The sequence below is a fragment of the Orycteropus afer genome, unplaced genomic scaffold (genome assembly GCF_000298275.1).
Source record: "Orycteropus afer afer isolate SDZICR_OR568_19922 unplaced genomic scaffold, OryAfe1.0 scaffold01016, whole genome shotgun sequence".
In the NCBI taxonomy this organism is placed as follows: domain Eukaryota; kingdom Metazoa; phylum Chordata; class Mammalia; order Tubulidentata; family Orycteropodidae; genus Orycteropus; species Orycteropus afer.
In genome coordinates, this window is record NW_006922603.1 from 179,703 (window position 1) to 197,363 (window position 17,661).

Genomic DNA, 17,661 nt, shown 5'->3' on the forward strand with positions numbered 1-17,661 from the left:
CTGTTCCATTTCATTTTTGACAACTTACAATTTTCCTAGATTCATACTTTGTACTTTCCATGTTCTGATTATTAATGGATGTTTACAGCTTTTTGTTCCCATTTTGAATCATGCCACATCAGCAAATGGAGGTCCTGAAAGGTTTACTCCATCCACATCATTAACGTAGACTTTACTTTGAGGAGGCAGCTCTTCCCTAGTTGTATTTTGAGTGCCTTCTGATGCGACAGCCGCATCTTCCAGCACTAATGTGAGCAACAGGTAACATGTAACATTAACTTACTAAATCTATTGCTAATTTGCTCCTCACTCCCCCACTTCTGTTGGTGAGTCTTCCTTAGTGTATCATTCATTGTACATCCTGTATCCAATAGGGTTTCTTTTAGCTTATTTTTTTTTAGCAACTTTATGTTGTATTGTTTACAGATATTAAATGTGTTTAATCCCTAAAATATCATATTATTTGGTCCTTATGATTGCTCATGTTGTTGTATTCTTTGGAGATCTCTTTTTTTTTTTTCCATTTGAGTATTTGGTTAGTGTTCTTTTCTTTCCCTCTAGAGAACTCCCTTGAACAATACTTGCAGAGATGGTCTGGGAGTGGCAAATTCCCAGAGCTTCTATTCATTTGGGATTGTATTGATTTTCTTCTGATTTGTGAATGACAACTTTTCTGGATAAAGAATTCTTGGTTGGCAGTTTTTTTCATTCAATATTTTAAAAATGTCATCCCACTGTCTTCAGGCCTCTAGAGTATCTTGGCAGAAATCCCCATTGATTCTTATGAAGGACCCTTGGTAGGTTATATTTGTTTTACACTTGCTGCTTTCAGAATTTGTTATTTGGCTTTGATTTTCAGGAATATTATTAGAATATGGGTATGGAGTTGAACTTTTAAAACTTTTTCTCCTTGCCATTTGTGTAGCTTCTTGTATTTGCAGGTTTGATTCTTTGTGCAGAGATAGGAAATTTTCAATGACTATCTCTTGGAAAATTCTTTCTATGATTTTATTATTGTAATGGTGCTTTGGAATTCCAGTAATTCTAATGTCAAATTTCTTTACTGAATCTCATATTTCCATTTGGCTTTCTTTGCTTTACTTTGTTCTTTTTCTTGTTTCTTGTGAGACTTGATGTGTTTAATTACTGTCTTCTAATGCACTTATTCTATTTTCTGTCTATTCAACCCTATTGTTGAATGTTTCTCTTGTATATTCTAATTCAGTGCTTTATCCTTCAGTTCCAGTAATTCTATTTTTTAAAATGTATTTAACATACTTATTGAATTTCTCATTCCATTACTCAATTTATTTGCTGACTTCCATTGGAACTTTTCTATTTTTGTTTTTGTTAACCTCGTGTCCATAGAAGAAATTTCCTCTTTTTCACATTTTCCTTTTGATTAGTCCTTCTTATGATTTTGTGTTTTACAAATTTTTGTTAAATTTAGGATATTTTTATATATTTTGAAATATTTTAATTCCTAAGTTTTCTGATTAATAAGAGGATTATACTTGTTAAATTTAGGTTTGTTATTTCTCTTTTGGGTACTCTTGTCCTTAGTTTTTTCACCTTTCACTCAAGAGTTCTGTCTGTGGGATTTATCAGGGTGCTTAAATCTCTAGATGCTTATTCTGTCTGGTTTTTCCTGAAATGGCTTAACTTTGCTGGTGTGTCTTCTGATGTTTTAGCTGTGGCCCTGAGTATACCCCTAGGGTTGGTTTTTTTACCCCTTTATGTGGCATTTCAGATGTCTTAGGCTCTGCAGCTCAATGTACATGCATGGCTTGTTTTTGTTGTTGTTGTTGTTGTTGTTGTTTGCTAGCCATAGATTCAAAGGTAAGTAGTGGGGTTCAGCTTTCTTGAGGTAAAAGTGGGGAGTGCTTTACGTCCTTCCCTCCCAGGAGTTACTGTAGAATCTCTCCTACATGTGTCCTGCTGTGGGGAGGAACTCAGTTGTTTCTCTTTGTGTTTCATATATGAAGTATTTTTCTCATCCGGGCTGAAGACTGTGTCATGCAGCAGTTCCATTTATTTAGATCCTAGAGCCTTTCTATCTCAGGTCTTGTTGAAATTCAACAGCACTCACTTGCAGCATCTTGGCCTCCCTTCACCCCTTCCCACATCGGTATCCTGTAAACTCCCACAGACAATCTGCACCACTTTAAAAATTGGGTTACTGCTTTCTCATTTCATCTCCCATCATGTGTTCTTTTGTTTGGGTTGTTGCCTATTCCTGTCTCAAAATGGCCATGATGAGACAAGTCCTTCAGGTACCAGAGGCTAGGATCTCACAGCTTCTGTTTCACCCCTGCTTCTCCTTTGCTTGGCCTCTGGATTCATCTTAACTCTCCAACACTTCAGCTGCTTTCCAAAGTTCTCATATCTCAGTCTTTGCTTTCTTTCATTCATTGTTCAGTAGGTGAGTTGCTGGAAAACAAAGGGAGCAAGTACTTACTCCACTATTGTGCCCAGCCTTCCTTTGCCCAGTTTTTGATTGGATTATTTCTTTTTGTTGTTAAGTTGTAGAAGTTTTTTTAAAAAAAAAAAACATAATTTACATATTAAAACTTTATCAGTTGTATCATTCCCAAATATTTTTTCTCCAGTCTCTAGGTTGTCTCTTCATAAAGTCTCGATGAACATATGTATTTAACTTTTATATGGTCTCAGTTATCTACTTCGTTTTCTGATGCTCATGCATTTGTTGCTATGTTTGATAATTTATCGCTGAAAAAAATTAGGACCCGATGCTTTACTCCTATATTTTCTTCCAAGAACTTTATGGTTTTAGATTTAACACTTAGGTCCTTGATCCATTTTGAATTTTGAATTAGTTTTTGTGTATGGTGTGAGGTATGGATCTTGTTTCATTTTTCTGCATGTGGAAATTCACTTTTGCCAGCACCATTTGTTGAAGAGACTGTTCTTTTCCCCATAAATGGATTTCACTTTTGAAAATCAATTGACCATAGACATTTGGATTTCTTTCTGGACTTTCAAGTTTATTCCATTGGTCTCAGTATCTATCATTAAACCAGTACCAAGCTGTTTTGATTACAGCTTGTGGCTGTGTAAAATATCTTGAAGTCAGGAAGTAGAAGGCCTCTTGCTTTGTTCTTTAAAATTTCTTTAGCTATTCATGGCTCTTTTCTTCCCGTACAAAACCGAGGATTAGTTTTTCCATGTCTGTAAAAAATGCTATTGGAATTTTGATTGGAATTTTGTTGTATTTGTAGATTGCTTTGGGTAGCATTGACATCATCACTACATTAAGTTTTCCAATAGTTTTAGCTCTCCCTTCTCAGTTTGGACACCTTTTATTTCTTTTTCTTGCCTTGTTGGTCTGGCTAGGACTTCCATTACAATACTGAATAAGAGAGGTGAGAATAGTCATCCTAGTCTTGTTCCTGTTTTCAAGGGGAACGTTCTCAATCTTTCTCCATTGAGTATAATGTTGGCTGTTGGTTTTTCATAAGTGCCCTTAATCATGTTTAGGAGCTTTCCTTTTATTCCTACTTTGTTAAGAGTTTTTATCAAGAAAGGGTGCTGGACCTTATTCATTTTTTATTATAAAAAAAATTTCAAGCACATACAAATTATAAAATTATAATCAACTCCTACCTATCAGCCACTTCAGTTTCAGCAATTATCAACACACAGCCAATCTTGTTTCACCTACACTCTCTCCAAAATATTGTATTATGAAGAGTATTATATACATACACACACATGTGCAAAATATGTATGCATGTATACATATGTATACACATAAACCTATACATTCTGTAGCTATATGTTGTTTTTGTTAGGTGACACTGAGTAGATTCTGACTCACAGCGACCCCATATGAGAGAGTAGAACTGTCTCATAGGGAGTACATTACCAGGTCTTTCTCCTGCACAGCCACTGGGTGGATTCAAATTGCCAACCTTTCCATTAGTAGTCAAGCACTTAACCAGTGAGACACCAAGGCTCCTTAGCCATACTAAAGCAAGCCAAATCCACTGCCTTTGAATTAATTCCAACTCACAATGACTCTACAGGACAGTGTAGAATAACTCCACAGGATTTCCAAGGCTGTAAACCTTTACAGAAACAGACAGACTCATCTTTCTTCCACAGAGTAGCTGGTGGGTTCAAATCACTGACCTTTTGGTTAGCAGCCCAATGCTTTAACCACAGCACCACCAGAGTGCCTTTCCTTAGTTCTATCATCTTTAAATATTTCTACACCTTGACTCTCTAGGTTCATGTAAAAGCAGACTCCAGTACCTACAGCAGATAAAAGCAGCTGCACAAGTAAGGCTAGTTACTAGTGGTGCCTCATTGTATCCTCAACAGCCACTGTGCACTAGACCTTTATGCAAAAAAAAAAAAAAAATTCACTGCCATCGAGTCAATTCCAACTCATAGCAACCTCCTTTGGGTTTCCAAAGTGGTAAATCTTTACACAAGTTGATTGTCCCATCGTCCTTCCACAGAGCGGATGGTGCGTTTGAACTGCCAGCCTTCTGGTTAGCAGTCAATACCTAGACACTGTGCCCCAGAGCTCCTTGGGCTTAGGACTCCTTAGGACTCTCAGTTTTCTCTTCTCTAAGAGACCTATCATGGCAAAGGTAAAGCTCAACAGTCTCTTTAATCTTACTCTTTAGTTAAAGGATTCTAAAACCCAAAAGATAGCTCTGTTGCTTTCAGAATCTGCTCTACTCTTTCTCCCTTTTCCTTTCTCTTCTCTGATTCTGGAATTGAAGATAACTTTTTCCTACAAAGGTTATTAAAGCATCCTGGTTACTTGTGTTCCTACATTGTTCACACTCTATACACAGCTTCTGACTGCAGCTGTCTGATGTCCTGAGTACACAAATGACAATCCTCATAGCCTTCCCCTGCCTCTGATTTCCTAAGTATTTCATGGATTGTGATGACCTCCTTGGCTTCTTGTCAAACCCATATAATCACACTATCAACATCATCATTTTTCATCTTCATCATCATATTAATATGAGCTACTTACTAAACATGTATTATGTGCCAGGTCCTGTGATAAGCATTTTATATACATTATTTCATTTGATCCTCCAACAAACCTAAGGTAAATTTTATCTACAGCATAGATATGAGTAGAAGAACACTGAGGCTCAGACAGGTTAATTAACTTGCCAAGATCACACAGCTAATGCATGCCAGAGCTGGGATTCAAACTCAGCTCTTCAAAATTAGACTCAGGACTTTCTGATTCCCAAGTCTATGTCTTCTTTTTTGTTGTGAACCGCTTTATTTTATTCTTTTAGAAAATAGTCTGTTAAAAGTATATTAAGAAAAGTAATATATGCTCATTGTACAAAATTCAAACACTATTGAAGTGAGTATGAAGTATATAACAAATATAATTATTTGTTTAAATGTGTATAAGTGTCTCTAGAAGGCAAATATCAACACTGATTGCCCACAGGGAGGAGAACTGGAAAACAGGAATAGGAGCAAGATTTTTCACTATGTACTCTTCCATACTTTCAAAATTTTAAACTTCATAAATGTGTTACCTCTTCAAAAAAAATTAAAATTAAAAAGCAAGGTCTTTATATCATTTATACACACATATACACACAAGCCTTTTTAAAAATTACAATGGCACTATTCCTGCATATTATTTTTCAAGTTGATGTTTTTCACTTAAGAATATATCTTGGACCTCTTTCTTTGTCAACAGATATTAAACTATTTAATTCATTTTTTTAACAGTTACATAATATTCCATTCTATAGATGTAATTTCTTTATCTAAGCTTTACTGATAAACATTAGGATGTTTCCAATTACTTACTATTACAAATAATGATGAAATGAACACTGAACATGTCTCTTTAAACAACTGTGCAAAGATTTATGTAAAATAAATTCCTAGAAATCTAATCGTACAATCAAAGAGTATATAAAAATGTATTGCTTTTAACCAGTATGCTGAATTATGTCCTACTTCTGCCAGTGGTCCTGACTTACTGCCTTGTGGACATTTCTAAAATTTATGCAAGATCTTTCTCAGGATTATCAATTAGATTCCAGACCTGTTCCTCTACCCATCCCCAAACCCCACCATGGTTTTCTAAACTAAGCAATGATATCTGGTAATATTTGGGTACAACTAGTCCCAGGGTTACGAACAAGGTTACAAACATCATTATGAACAAGATTCTGAAAAGTGTCTTTAAGTCAAATTTGTAGGTAAGTTGGAACAAGTGCATACAGTTCTTATTTAGCCTTACTTTAGTTCAATAAAAGGCTGAAGCCTTTTCAATGATTTAAAAGCTGCATGTGCAGAAAGTAAAGGTGATTATGATGAATAATTGTTGTAACTAAAGTTTGGTTCAACCATTTCAAAGGGAAGGCAAAGTTATATAACATTAAACAGCAAATAGGAGTTGTTAGTAAGTCAGATGTTCGCAACCCAGGGACTTAACCGTATTTCCCTAAGTATAGCCTCATCCCACCCATGTCCCAGCCTGAGCCCTGATTCCATGGCTTATCTGGGTAGTACGTTGTCATTGACAGTCCCAGTATCACTATGCTCCTTCTCCCCACCTCACCTGCCATTAGACATCAATAGGGCCAGCGGGCTCTCATTCCCATCAAGGTCCAAGTCTGGCGAGTCGTTGTCTGAGTCATTCAAGCAGGTACCAGTGATGTTAAACTGCAGAAGGAGGATGCCCAGTTGTCACCTATCAGGCACTCCCACGTGAATCAGGATGGCCAGTTCCCTCCAGTTTCACTGGTTAATTCATCTGTCAAACCACCTGAACCAAGGTCTTTTGCTACCCCCCCACCCCCACAACTAAATGATCATAGGATCAGGAGGCTGAGAATGTGTGGCTGGCTCAGGGAAACCCCATTAATCTTGTCAAATATGTTCCCTAAACTGGTGTGTGGGGGGCATCTTTAGATGCCCATGAAGGGCACCACAGTTTTAAGGCCTGATGGAGCCCTGGAGAAGAGTTTTTCTCCAGGACCTATTCAAGACTCCAACCTGACACTCAGATATCATGTTCTCAATTGTCATCCCCCTCCCAACATTTCAAAATCCAACTGTCATGTTTTCTGAGAAGAACTCCTAACCATCTTAACTAAGGAGACAGTCTTAGGGTCCAACATACACCCGTGAATGTGGCATCCACAACACTTCATTGAACTCATTTGCTTTTATGCCTATCTTTTTCAATAGCCTGTAAGCCTCTTGATGTCCACAGCACCTATCACAGTGCCCAGCATAGAAAAGATCTCAATAAATGCCTGATAAATAAGTGGGACTGGCAGCCAAACACCAGGGGCCCCAAGGGAGGTAGGAACAGGACAGGATAGCCTGTCCTTTTGATACCCTGCTCTTCCAAGGGGCCCAAAAGGGTTGGGCTGAACCCATGGGCCAGCACCCACCTTTGCTTTCTGGGAAGAGCCTGTCTTCAGTGCCTGATGATTGTATGTGTCCATGAGATTATAGCTCAATTGGCCAGCAGGCCCCAAAGCTGAGCAATCCTTGCCCTTTCGCTCTGCCTTCTTGAAGAAGTCCGTGGGCTTCAGGCCTTTCTTCTTTGAACCACTTTTGGAGGGCAGTGACAGTCTGGACATGGATACTGAAGTGCAATGAGCTGGCCTGGTTAAAGGAATGGAGCCAGCTGGGAAGATCCTCTGCAGCCCAAAGATATTGCTCGTCTTCCCAACGTTCTGTTGGAAGATATCCTATAAGAGTGTTAGTACACATGGGGATTAGAGCTTACTCAAGGTTTATCTCTATGCTAAGGGCAGAGATCTGCTTGGTATTGGCAATACTGCCATGGAAGTGATTTACAGATGCTCTGCATATACACAGCTCTTGCACAATGAGTCATCAAGAATTCAATGAGGCATTTCTTTGCCTAGACATTGACAAGTAAGGAGAAGATGAGCAAAGGAAAAGCCTCACCTCTACTGTCAAAACTAGAGAAAAGATTCCAAGCATAGCTGACATGAGACAAAAACTAATTAGGTGATAACTGTATAGTTTAAACCCCAGGGACTAAAGGATTTGAGAGGAGAGAAATTCTGGTCCTAATTCTGCTATAAGCTACCTATATGACTTTGGGAAAGTCATCTGACCAATTCTGGGGCTCTGTTTGTTCAGTTGTAAAATCTAAGCATCAGGCTGGACAGGTGGTTTTCAAAGATGCTCTGTGGTTCCTCTGAGCTTCTCAGGAAAAGCCCTGGGCAAGAGAGGCAGGTAGAAGGCAGACAAAAGGAACAAGCGGAACTCCAGGCTTTCTACATTCGTCTCATTCAGAGCAGTTATGCTATGTTTGTTATATATATTGGGATTGCACGTAAGATCTCATTTGCAAAAGGGATACAACTGCTTTAAAACATTGATAGCCACTGGACCAGATATGATTTAGCTCTTTGTCCTCATTCAACCAGCCCTAAGTTTGGTGTATAGAAGATTGGTTAAAATGAGAAGATTTGAGGAAAAGGTAGGGCTTTAACCAAACTCTGAAGGATTCTGACAGATGGGAGTAGAAGAAAATGAGGAAGGAGGTGGACAATGTAAGCTATGGTATAGGCAATGAAACATGTCAAACAGTGGGAGTAGAAGCCCAATTTCCCAGTAGCTCACTCTGACCACCCTTCAGCACGGATATATATCCTGAACATTACAGATCATTAATGTACATATCAGAACATTACAGCTTCTGAGCTAAAGGAAAGTTTAAATATCCTAAAGTCCAATTCTCCTCTGGTGCCTCTGCTACTTTACCAGCCCACACTGAGTCCTCTCTTTGCTGTAAAATCTATTAATAACAATGGCTAACATTTATTGAGTACTTACTCTGCCAGGCACTGTGCGAGGGGCTCTACATATATTAGCTCTTAATTCTGAAAAACTCATAGGTTGGTATTATGCTCATTTCACATATAAGAAAATTGAAGATCTGAAAGGCTTTCAAGCGATAGAGTGGGAATCAGAACCCAGGTTTCTGAGTCTCTTACTACTACTATACCTCACTGTCTTGTGGTCTATGCCACCTGTTGAAACATGATTTTGTAATCATCTTCAACCTGAGAGAACTGTCATTTTCAAAATGAAGAGACTGAGTCAAAATATTAATAACAACAACAACTACTACTATAACTACTACCATCCACCATCACTCAACATGAGAATTTATTGAGCACCTAATACGTACTAAGCACTATACTTAGTGTTCAACCTGCATCACCTTATTTAATCCTTTTAACAACCTCTGAGTAGATATAATTATCCCCATTTTAGAGATGAGAAAACTGAGGCTCAGAAAGGTTAACTTTTCCAGGGCCTTCTACTAGGCCATAAGCTCTATGTAGGTAGGGACTGTGTCATTTATTTATACTAAGAGCCGAGCACAATGTGCAGCACATTGTAGGCCCAAAATAATTATTGAAATAAATGAACCAATGAATGAATAAGGGTCCTTAGTAAGGTTTCCCAACCCTTCCCCCAGGCTCTCATGCCAACTGCAGAGGCCTAACTTGTCACACGAGCCTCAACCCCTTCCCTCCACCCATGCCTCTTACTTCCACCAGGCGGATCTCCCTAGCCAGATCTTTAATGAGCTGTACGGTCCGCACTGTCTCTGGAATCTCATCTTCATGGTCTGGCAGAGCCTGTCAAACAAGAAGCATGAGGAATAGACCCACAAATCAATGGATAACTGATTTTCAACAAAGGTATCAAGGCAATTCAATGGCGAAAGGACAGACTTTTCAACAAATGGTACAAATTGGTTATCTACAGGGAAAAAAAAAAACCCAATCCATACCTCATGCCATATTAAAAAAAAAAACTCAATATGGATCATAGACATAAACGTAAAATATGAACTTCTGAAAGAAAACAGAGGGAAAATCTTTGTGATCTTGGGTTAGGCAAAGATTTCTTAAATAGGTCACAAAAAATATGACCCATAAAAGAAAAAACTGATAAATTGGAATTTATCGAAAATAAAAACTTCTCTCTCCAAAACATAATTAAGAAAATACAAGTTACAGACTGGGAGAAAATATTTGCAACATATCTATCTGGTAAAGAACAAGTATCAAAAGGTGTGAGGAACTCAGCTATGTGCTTGGACATCAACAGCTAATAAATGACAGAACACAAAATGGAAACAAGCTTTTCTGACTCCAAGACCTATGTTTTGTCAGTGCATTGATTCTATTGATGTATTTCCTTTGTAGAGGGGAAAAAAGCAAACAGAACTGTGTCATGAAGCTGAATTTAGTCAAAGTGCTATTCTATCTAAGGGAGAATATTTTAAAACCTGAATTCATGTTTGAGTAGAAATATCGTGAAGCTATGCTACCACAAGCAAATACATTTTTAGAAAAACATCAGTCAAAACAATAACTGATTTGGTAAATTCAACTAAATTACTAGTTAATTACATGAAAAAATGTTTTAAAATGAAAAAAAATGCAGCCACGGTATTTATGTTATGCAATCAGATAAACAATCATTACATTTATTTTTCACTTTTTAAAAAACAGTGTTGGTACATTATAAGGAAATAAAACACGAAATTCTACAATCTCAAAAATAAGTAAAACTCAAGGACCTCAAGGAGATGAATGGGGACAAACTCGCTTCTCCACTTGTGAGAACAGAACTCAGTGCTAAGCAACTACAGGATCACAGGTAGCTCAACAGCAACCCAGGGAAAGAACTGTTGGTTGTCTCTCTTCTAATTTGTTTGCAATATTTTTTGAGTACTCAAGATTTACATTTTTATGTAACTGATCTCTCAAGCTTTTCTTTTGTAATTTCTTCCACTACTGTTCATTTCAATTCTGTATCCAGAGAACTGATAAAAATTCAGCATTTCCTTCTTGTTCTCCATAATTTGATTCCTTTTTTTCCTTTAACACTATTAATCCATCTGAAATTTATTATGGTGGATGGGAGGTGGGAGAAGGATGAATCCATGTGATAACTTGATAACTGGATAACTTTAATGCTCACTTCCTCGCCACCCAGGGATTCTGAAAAAGTAAAGGACCAATGCTTCCTGTGGAAGTCAACTGCACTTCATAAAGATCCCTTCCATGAGGGTGGACTCCTCCGACATGAGTCCTACTCTTCTCCAGCTCCCGTTGGCCAAAATGTTTGGGGCCATCCCTCATTTCCTGAGTTCATCTTAGCCCAGGGCATGAGTCCTTAGGACCTACCCACCCACCTTCCCCACCCTTTTGGTGTTCCTGGGACACAGTCAATCAGAAGTTCATTTCATGGGAGGGATCAAAGATGATGTGGAAAAAGAGAGGTCACAGTCTAAGGCCCAGATGTAGGTGAGCCCAAGGAGCAAGAGAAGGCCCACAACATGAAGTCTTAAGGGTATCTAAGGAGAAGGTTGGCAACTGAAAATGGGGAGATTGTACAGGTTAAATTGCAGTGGCTGAAAGGTCCTTAGGTCACTGTATGCAAAGGAAGGAGTCTGAAAGGAATATCTGAAGCCTAGGAGTACATATATATGGGAGCTCTGGTAGTGTAGTGCCTAAGGCACTTGACTACTAAGCAGAAGGCTGGCGGTTCAAACCCACCAGCCACTACTCAGAAGGAAGGGTGGGCCATCTACTTCTGCAGTGATACTGCCTCGAAAACCCAAGGAGGGGTTGCTATGAGTCAGGTCCGACTCAACAGCAGGCACATAACAACAACAACACAGGAGTATGTATGTATGTGTATATATGTTGTTGTTTTGTGCCATCGAGTTGGCCCCGACTCATAGCGACCCCTCCTTGGTCATATACTCCTTGGATGTGTGTGTGTGTGTGTGTGCGCGCGCAATATATATATTGCATTTCTTAATTTTTTTTTTTAGTTCAACCTTTTGAGTAAGTAATCCATTCAAATGGCTGAAAATCAAATAATATAAAAAGGTATATACTGAAAATCTCCCTCCCACCTTTGCCCCTGTCATCAGCCCATCATCCTACTCCTGCTTTTTATTAGTTTCTTATGTATCCCTCCAGATTTTGTCTTTAGGCAAATATATGTACATACATACATAATTTTTTGTGTTCCTCCTTTTTACACATAAGGTAGCATACTACACACACAGTCCTGCCTGCACCTTTGCTCGAAAAATTCTATAGATCTTTCCCAATCAGTATATAAGAAAGCTTTCTCATTCTCTTTTTTATCTGTTTAGTATTCTATTGAATACAGGGATATTGGTACATTTCTAAAAAGCTATTTTGGCAGTATGTATCAAGAGCTTTTCATTTTTTATATACTTTGATCCAGTAATTGCTCTAGGAATCTATCCTGAAGAAACAATTAAGAGGTGAGGGACAAAAACTGATGCATACAGGTATTCACTGCTGGATTCTCTAGAAATTGTTGTTTGGTGCCACTGAGTCAATTTTCAACTCATAGCGACCCCATGTGACAGAGTAGAATTGCCTCATAGGGTTTTCTTGGATGTAATCTTTACAGATGCAGACTGCCAGGTCATTTTCCCATGGAGCCACTAGGTGGCTTCGAACCATCAGCCTTTCAGTTACCAGTCAAGTAGTTACCATTGTGCCAGCAGGAGTCCTTTCTCTATAACTATCCCCTCCCCAAAAAATAAATAGATAAAATGGAATGAATAATAAACAAGTAGTTAGGTAAGAATTTTACATCCCTACAAAAGAGTATCAAGTAACTACTAAACGTTTATGAAGAACTTTAGTGATACAGGAAAATGCTTAAAATAAGCCAACAGATTTCAGATACAAAATTGTAAGTACATTGAGGCAACAATTATGTTTTAAAATTGCATATAAAAAAGATCAGAAGGAAATACACCAAAATGTTAAGATTGTAGTTTTTTTCTTAATACTCTTCTGTATTTTTCTAATTCTCTATAGTAAACATGTATTATCTTCTATAATCAGAAAAATTTAAAAATGTAATCCAAGGAGTATTAGCCTGTCATCTACTCTAACCCAGTAGTCCACAAGCTTCCCTGATCTCTTCTGTTCCCTAAAACATCTACCCAAAGCTAGTCCCTGAATATGGCAAAAATCTAAAAAAGATAGAGAAATAAGTATATTACTTCTTTCTTTGTCCAGGCTCTAAAGGCCAAGTTCAGGGCTTTGCCACCATGGACCAGGTAGGAAGCAGGGTGTCTCCTGTTCTCTCGCAAACCTAAGGAAAGAGGAAGGCACAGTGAAGGACTTAGTACCTTTATCAGGAAAACAGAGAAAATATTCAGAGTTCTGAGCAAAACTCTCAATCTAGGTTCTTAAAATAGGGTTCTTCTACTGAGTGTCTACTATGTACAAGGCATTTGACATCCATTATCTCATTTAATCCTTATCCCACTCTGCCTTAGAGGTATTATTATCTTCATTTTACAGTTGAGAAAACTGAAGCTCAAAGAGGCTTAATCATGGCTTAATCAAAGAGACTTAATCATGGGCACATATCTGGATATGTGCCAGAGCCAGGATTGAAACCATGTCAATCTGAATCTGAGGTCTGTATTCCTTCTACTAAACTATCTCTTGGGTTTCAAAATAAGACCACTCAGGAGGACCAATGATTGCTACCTACACATATCTGAAAGGCCATTAACGTAGAAGGATTAGGTGTATTCTGGGTTACTACAGGGGAAATATATTACAGATAGATTTAGGCTCAATAAAGAATTTTCTAATGAACTGAGCTGTTCAGAACAAGTAATATGTACTTAATCATCTAGCTTCTGATTGAACATTTAAGTTCAATCTTCTGTTGTTGTTGTTGTTAGGTGCTGCTGAGTTGGTTCAAACTCATAGCGACCCAATGCACAACTGAACGAAACATTGCCTGGTCCTGCACCATCCTCACAATCATTGCTATGCTTGAGCCCATCATTGCAGCCACTGTATCCACCTATCTCACTGAGGGTCTTCCCATTTTTTGGTGACCGTCCACTTTACCAAGCATGATATCCTTCTCCAGGAACTGGTGCCTTCTGACAATATGACCAAAGTACTAGAGATGACATCTGGCCATTCTTGCTTCTAAGAAGCATTCCAGCTGTACTTCCTCCGAGACAGATTTGTTCATTCTTCGTGAACACCACAGTTCAAATGCATCCCTTCTTCTCTGGTCTTCCTTATACATTGTTCAGCTTTCACGTGCATATGAGGCTACTGGAAATACTATGGCTTGGGTCAGACACACCTTAGTCTTCTGACATCTTTGCTCTTTAACATTTTAAAAAGGTCTTTTGCAGCTCATTTGCCCAGTGCAACACATCATCTGATTTCTTCACTGCTGCTTCCATGAGTGTTGACTGTGAATCCAAGTAAAGTGAAATCCTTGACAACTTCAATCTTTTCTCCATTTATCATGATGTTGCTTATTGGTCCAGTTTAAGAATTGTTGTTTTCTTTATTTTGAGGTGTAATCCAGACTAAAGGATTTGATCTTCATCAGTAAGTGCTTCAAGTTTTCTTCACTTTCAGCAAGCAAAACTGTTTCATATCACAGGCTGTTAATGAGTCTTCCTAAAATCCTGATGCCACATTCTTCATAGAGTCCAGTCTCTTGGATTATTTGCTCAGCATACAGATTGAATAAATATGGTGAAAGGATACAACCCTGACACACACCTTTCCTGATTTTAAACCACACAGTATCCCCTTATATTGTTTGAGCACAGTTAAGTGTTCTGGAATTCCCATTCTTTCCAATGTTATCCATAATTTGCTATGATCCAAAGATTCAATGCTTTTGCATAGTCAATAAAACACAGGTAAACATCTTTCTGGCATTCTTTGCTTTCAGCAAAGATCCAGCTGATATTAGCAATGATATCCCTGTTCCATGCCCTCTTCGGAATCCAGCTTGAATTTCTGGCAGTTCCTAGTCTATGGACTGCTGCAACCATTTTTGAATTATCTTCAGCAATGTTTTAGTTGCATGTGGTATTAATGATATGGTTTGGTAATTTCTGCATTCTGTTGGATCTCCTTTCTTTGGAATGGCACAAATATGGATCTCTTCTAGTTGGTTGGCCAGGTACAAATTTCTTGGCGGAAATGAGTGAGTGCCTCCAGCACTGCATCCATTTGTTGAAACAAGTTGTTTTGTAACAGTACCTTCAGTGCAGCTTGGACTTCTTTCTTCAACATCACTGGTTTTTGATCATATGCTCTGTAATGAAATAGTTGAATGTCGACCAGTTCTTTACAGTACAATGACTCCGTGTATACCATCTTCTTTTCATGCTTCCTGCATTGTTCAGTATTTTGTCCAAAGAATCCTTCAATACCTTAACTTGAGGCTTGAATTTTTTTCTTCGGTTCTTTCAGTTTGCGTTCTTCTCCTTTGATTTTCCAACTCCATGTCATTGCACATTTCATTAGAATACTTTACTTTGCCCTCTTTAGCTATCCTTTGAAATCAAAGATTTTCAATCTTTCTCGGTGCTAGAATAATGGTTTGAGGCATTGGGTAGGACACCGTATTCATTGGTCTTAGGAGGCTCTTCGTAATTCTGAGGTTCTGATTCCTCCTGGCCAAGTCACATTGAGGAATCTCAGACCTGAACACTAGACACACTCTATTTCAAAGAAGACCAGGAAAGATAAAAGCTCATTTCCATCTACACTGATACTCAAAAAACAATGAGTTGAAACCAGGATGATCAGGAATGGACCTTCTCCCCATGAGAAGCACATCCAGGAAGAAATTCTGAGACTATCCATATTGACTTTCTTACCTTAACTGAAAGGAAATAGGGATAATTTCACTTACACAATTTTCTCAGCTATGCTTGCTAAATAAAAAAGTTAAAATTCACATCCTGCCCTTTTTTTTTAGTGAAAAAAAGCCAATCTCAAAAGGTCATATAGTATATGACTCCATTTATATAACATTCTTGGAGTGACAAAATTATGGGGATGGGAAATAGATTAGTGGTTTCCAAGAAGTTAGGGATGTTTCAAGGGTAGGGGATGGGTGATACTTACAAAGAGGTAGCAGCAGGGAGATGTTTGTGGTGATGGAACAGTACTATTTTGATTGCCATGATGGTTACATACACACACATACTCACACTAAGGAGCAGGACAAAAGAGACAACCTGTGCAAAGGGCTCCATACCTCGAAAGATGTCCAAGATATGCTTTCCCACATACCAACAGATGGTCTCAAAGTTGGGGAATTTGAAGAGGTCTGCTGTGCTCAGCCGCTTCTCAATCTCATAGGCTCTGGAGGAAGTAGGCATAACAACGATAACAGGGTTCCCATTAACCAAGCACCTACTACATATCAGGTATTATTCCAGCTCCTTTAAATCCATTATCTCTATTCTTCACAAACACCCTGTAAGACCCTACATTATAGACTAGGAAATTTGGGATCACAGGTTATGTTACTTCCCCCAAAGTCATAACTACTATGTAAGGAATGGGTGCTAATCTTCAGATTAAATATCAGGAAGAACCAACTTCCATCCTTTTCTGAGCATCTTGCCTCCTTCTATGCTACATTCCTCACTCTAGGGAAGAACCCAAGGACTCTAGCAGATAGTAGTGACTAACTCAGAATTACCACAGCTTTAGGACTCACTTGAGCTGCATTTCAATGTTAAGACTGTGTAAGAAGTTCCCTCCAAATGCAAGGCAGTCTACGGGAGTCAGCACAGCATGGATCCACCCTGGAGTACAACAAGGCAAAATTATTACCATCAGGAAGTAGGTGAGGAGGAAAGAAGGATGAGATCTGGCAAGCATGGGAAGTGTGGCATAGGGTCTTTCTTCCTTTTAACATTCCTTCTAACCTATTCAGTTCAACTCTAACTCCTTTGAACAGTTAGCTTGGCAGTGATTCAGAACATTCTAAGTTCTTCCACTATCCCAACATCCCTTGTCTTGTAATCCACCATTGTAACCCTGAATTACTAAACCCCCTTCATTTCCTTCCTCTCCACTTCAAAATCTCTCTGTTGCTTCTCTCTTGCATCTAAAAAGGGCATTACCTCCTTTTCATGAGTACTTCCTCCGAGACAGCCCTAGGAAAAAAAAAAAAAAAAAAAGAACTTTTGTGTTAGATAGAGCTAGATTCAAATTTATATTTAAATTAAAATCCTAGTTTAAATATCCACTACAAAGGCTGGTTGAGAAACTTGCACCTAGCCAGAACTCAAGTATTCCCCTTGCCATAGAAACCGCACCTCCTTCTACAACCTTCTGATTTTTCTTCTTAAATCTCTCTCATGATCACCTTCTCCTTTCCATCTACCCTATTACTCTTTTGGTTCAGATTCCTCATTATCTCTCAACATAGGGCTACCACAATAGCCTACAAACTGGTTCCTCTATACTAGTGGTTGTTAAGGTATGGTTCAAGAAACCCTGGGGCTCCCTAAGACTCTTTCAGAGAATATGCAAGGTCAAAACTATGTTCTTGATAATACTAAGATGTTATTTGCCTTTTTCACTCTCATTTTCTCACAGGTATACACTGTAGTTTTCCAGAGGATACATGAACCAATATTACACCAGAGCAAATGCACAAGCAGATTTGAGTATACATTTATCTTCTATTAAATCAGACATTAAAGAAATGTGCAAAAATGTAAAACAATGCCACACATCTCATTAAATTTTTGTTTGGAAAATA

At 38.3% G+C, this 17,661-nt stretch overlaps 1 protein-coding gene across 1 annotated transcript in view; it reads right to left on the reverse strand.

The window, feature by feature from the left end:
* PHF8 (PHD finger protein 8) overlaps positions 1–17,661 on the reverse strand; it is a 228,847-nt gene that overhangs the window by 130,522 nt on the left and 80,664 nt on the right. The window contains exons 8-13 of the mRNA XM_007958567.2: positions 16,609–16,696; positions 16,141–16,247; positions 13,100–13,191; positions 9,576–9,665; positions 7,428–7,730; positions 6,587–6,690 (exon numbers count right to left, since the gene is read on the reverse strand). Of these exons, the coding sequence (XP_007956758.1) occupies positions 6,587–6,690; positions 7,428–7,730; positions 9,576–9,665; positions 13,100–13,191; positions 16,141–16,247; positions 16,609–16,696 (784 nt within the window). The remainder of the gene's footprint in view (positions 1–6,586; positions 6,691–7,427; positions 7,731–9,575; positions 9,666–13,099; positions 13,192–16,140; positions 16,248–16,608; positions 16,697–17,661) is intronic.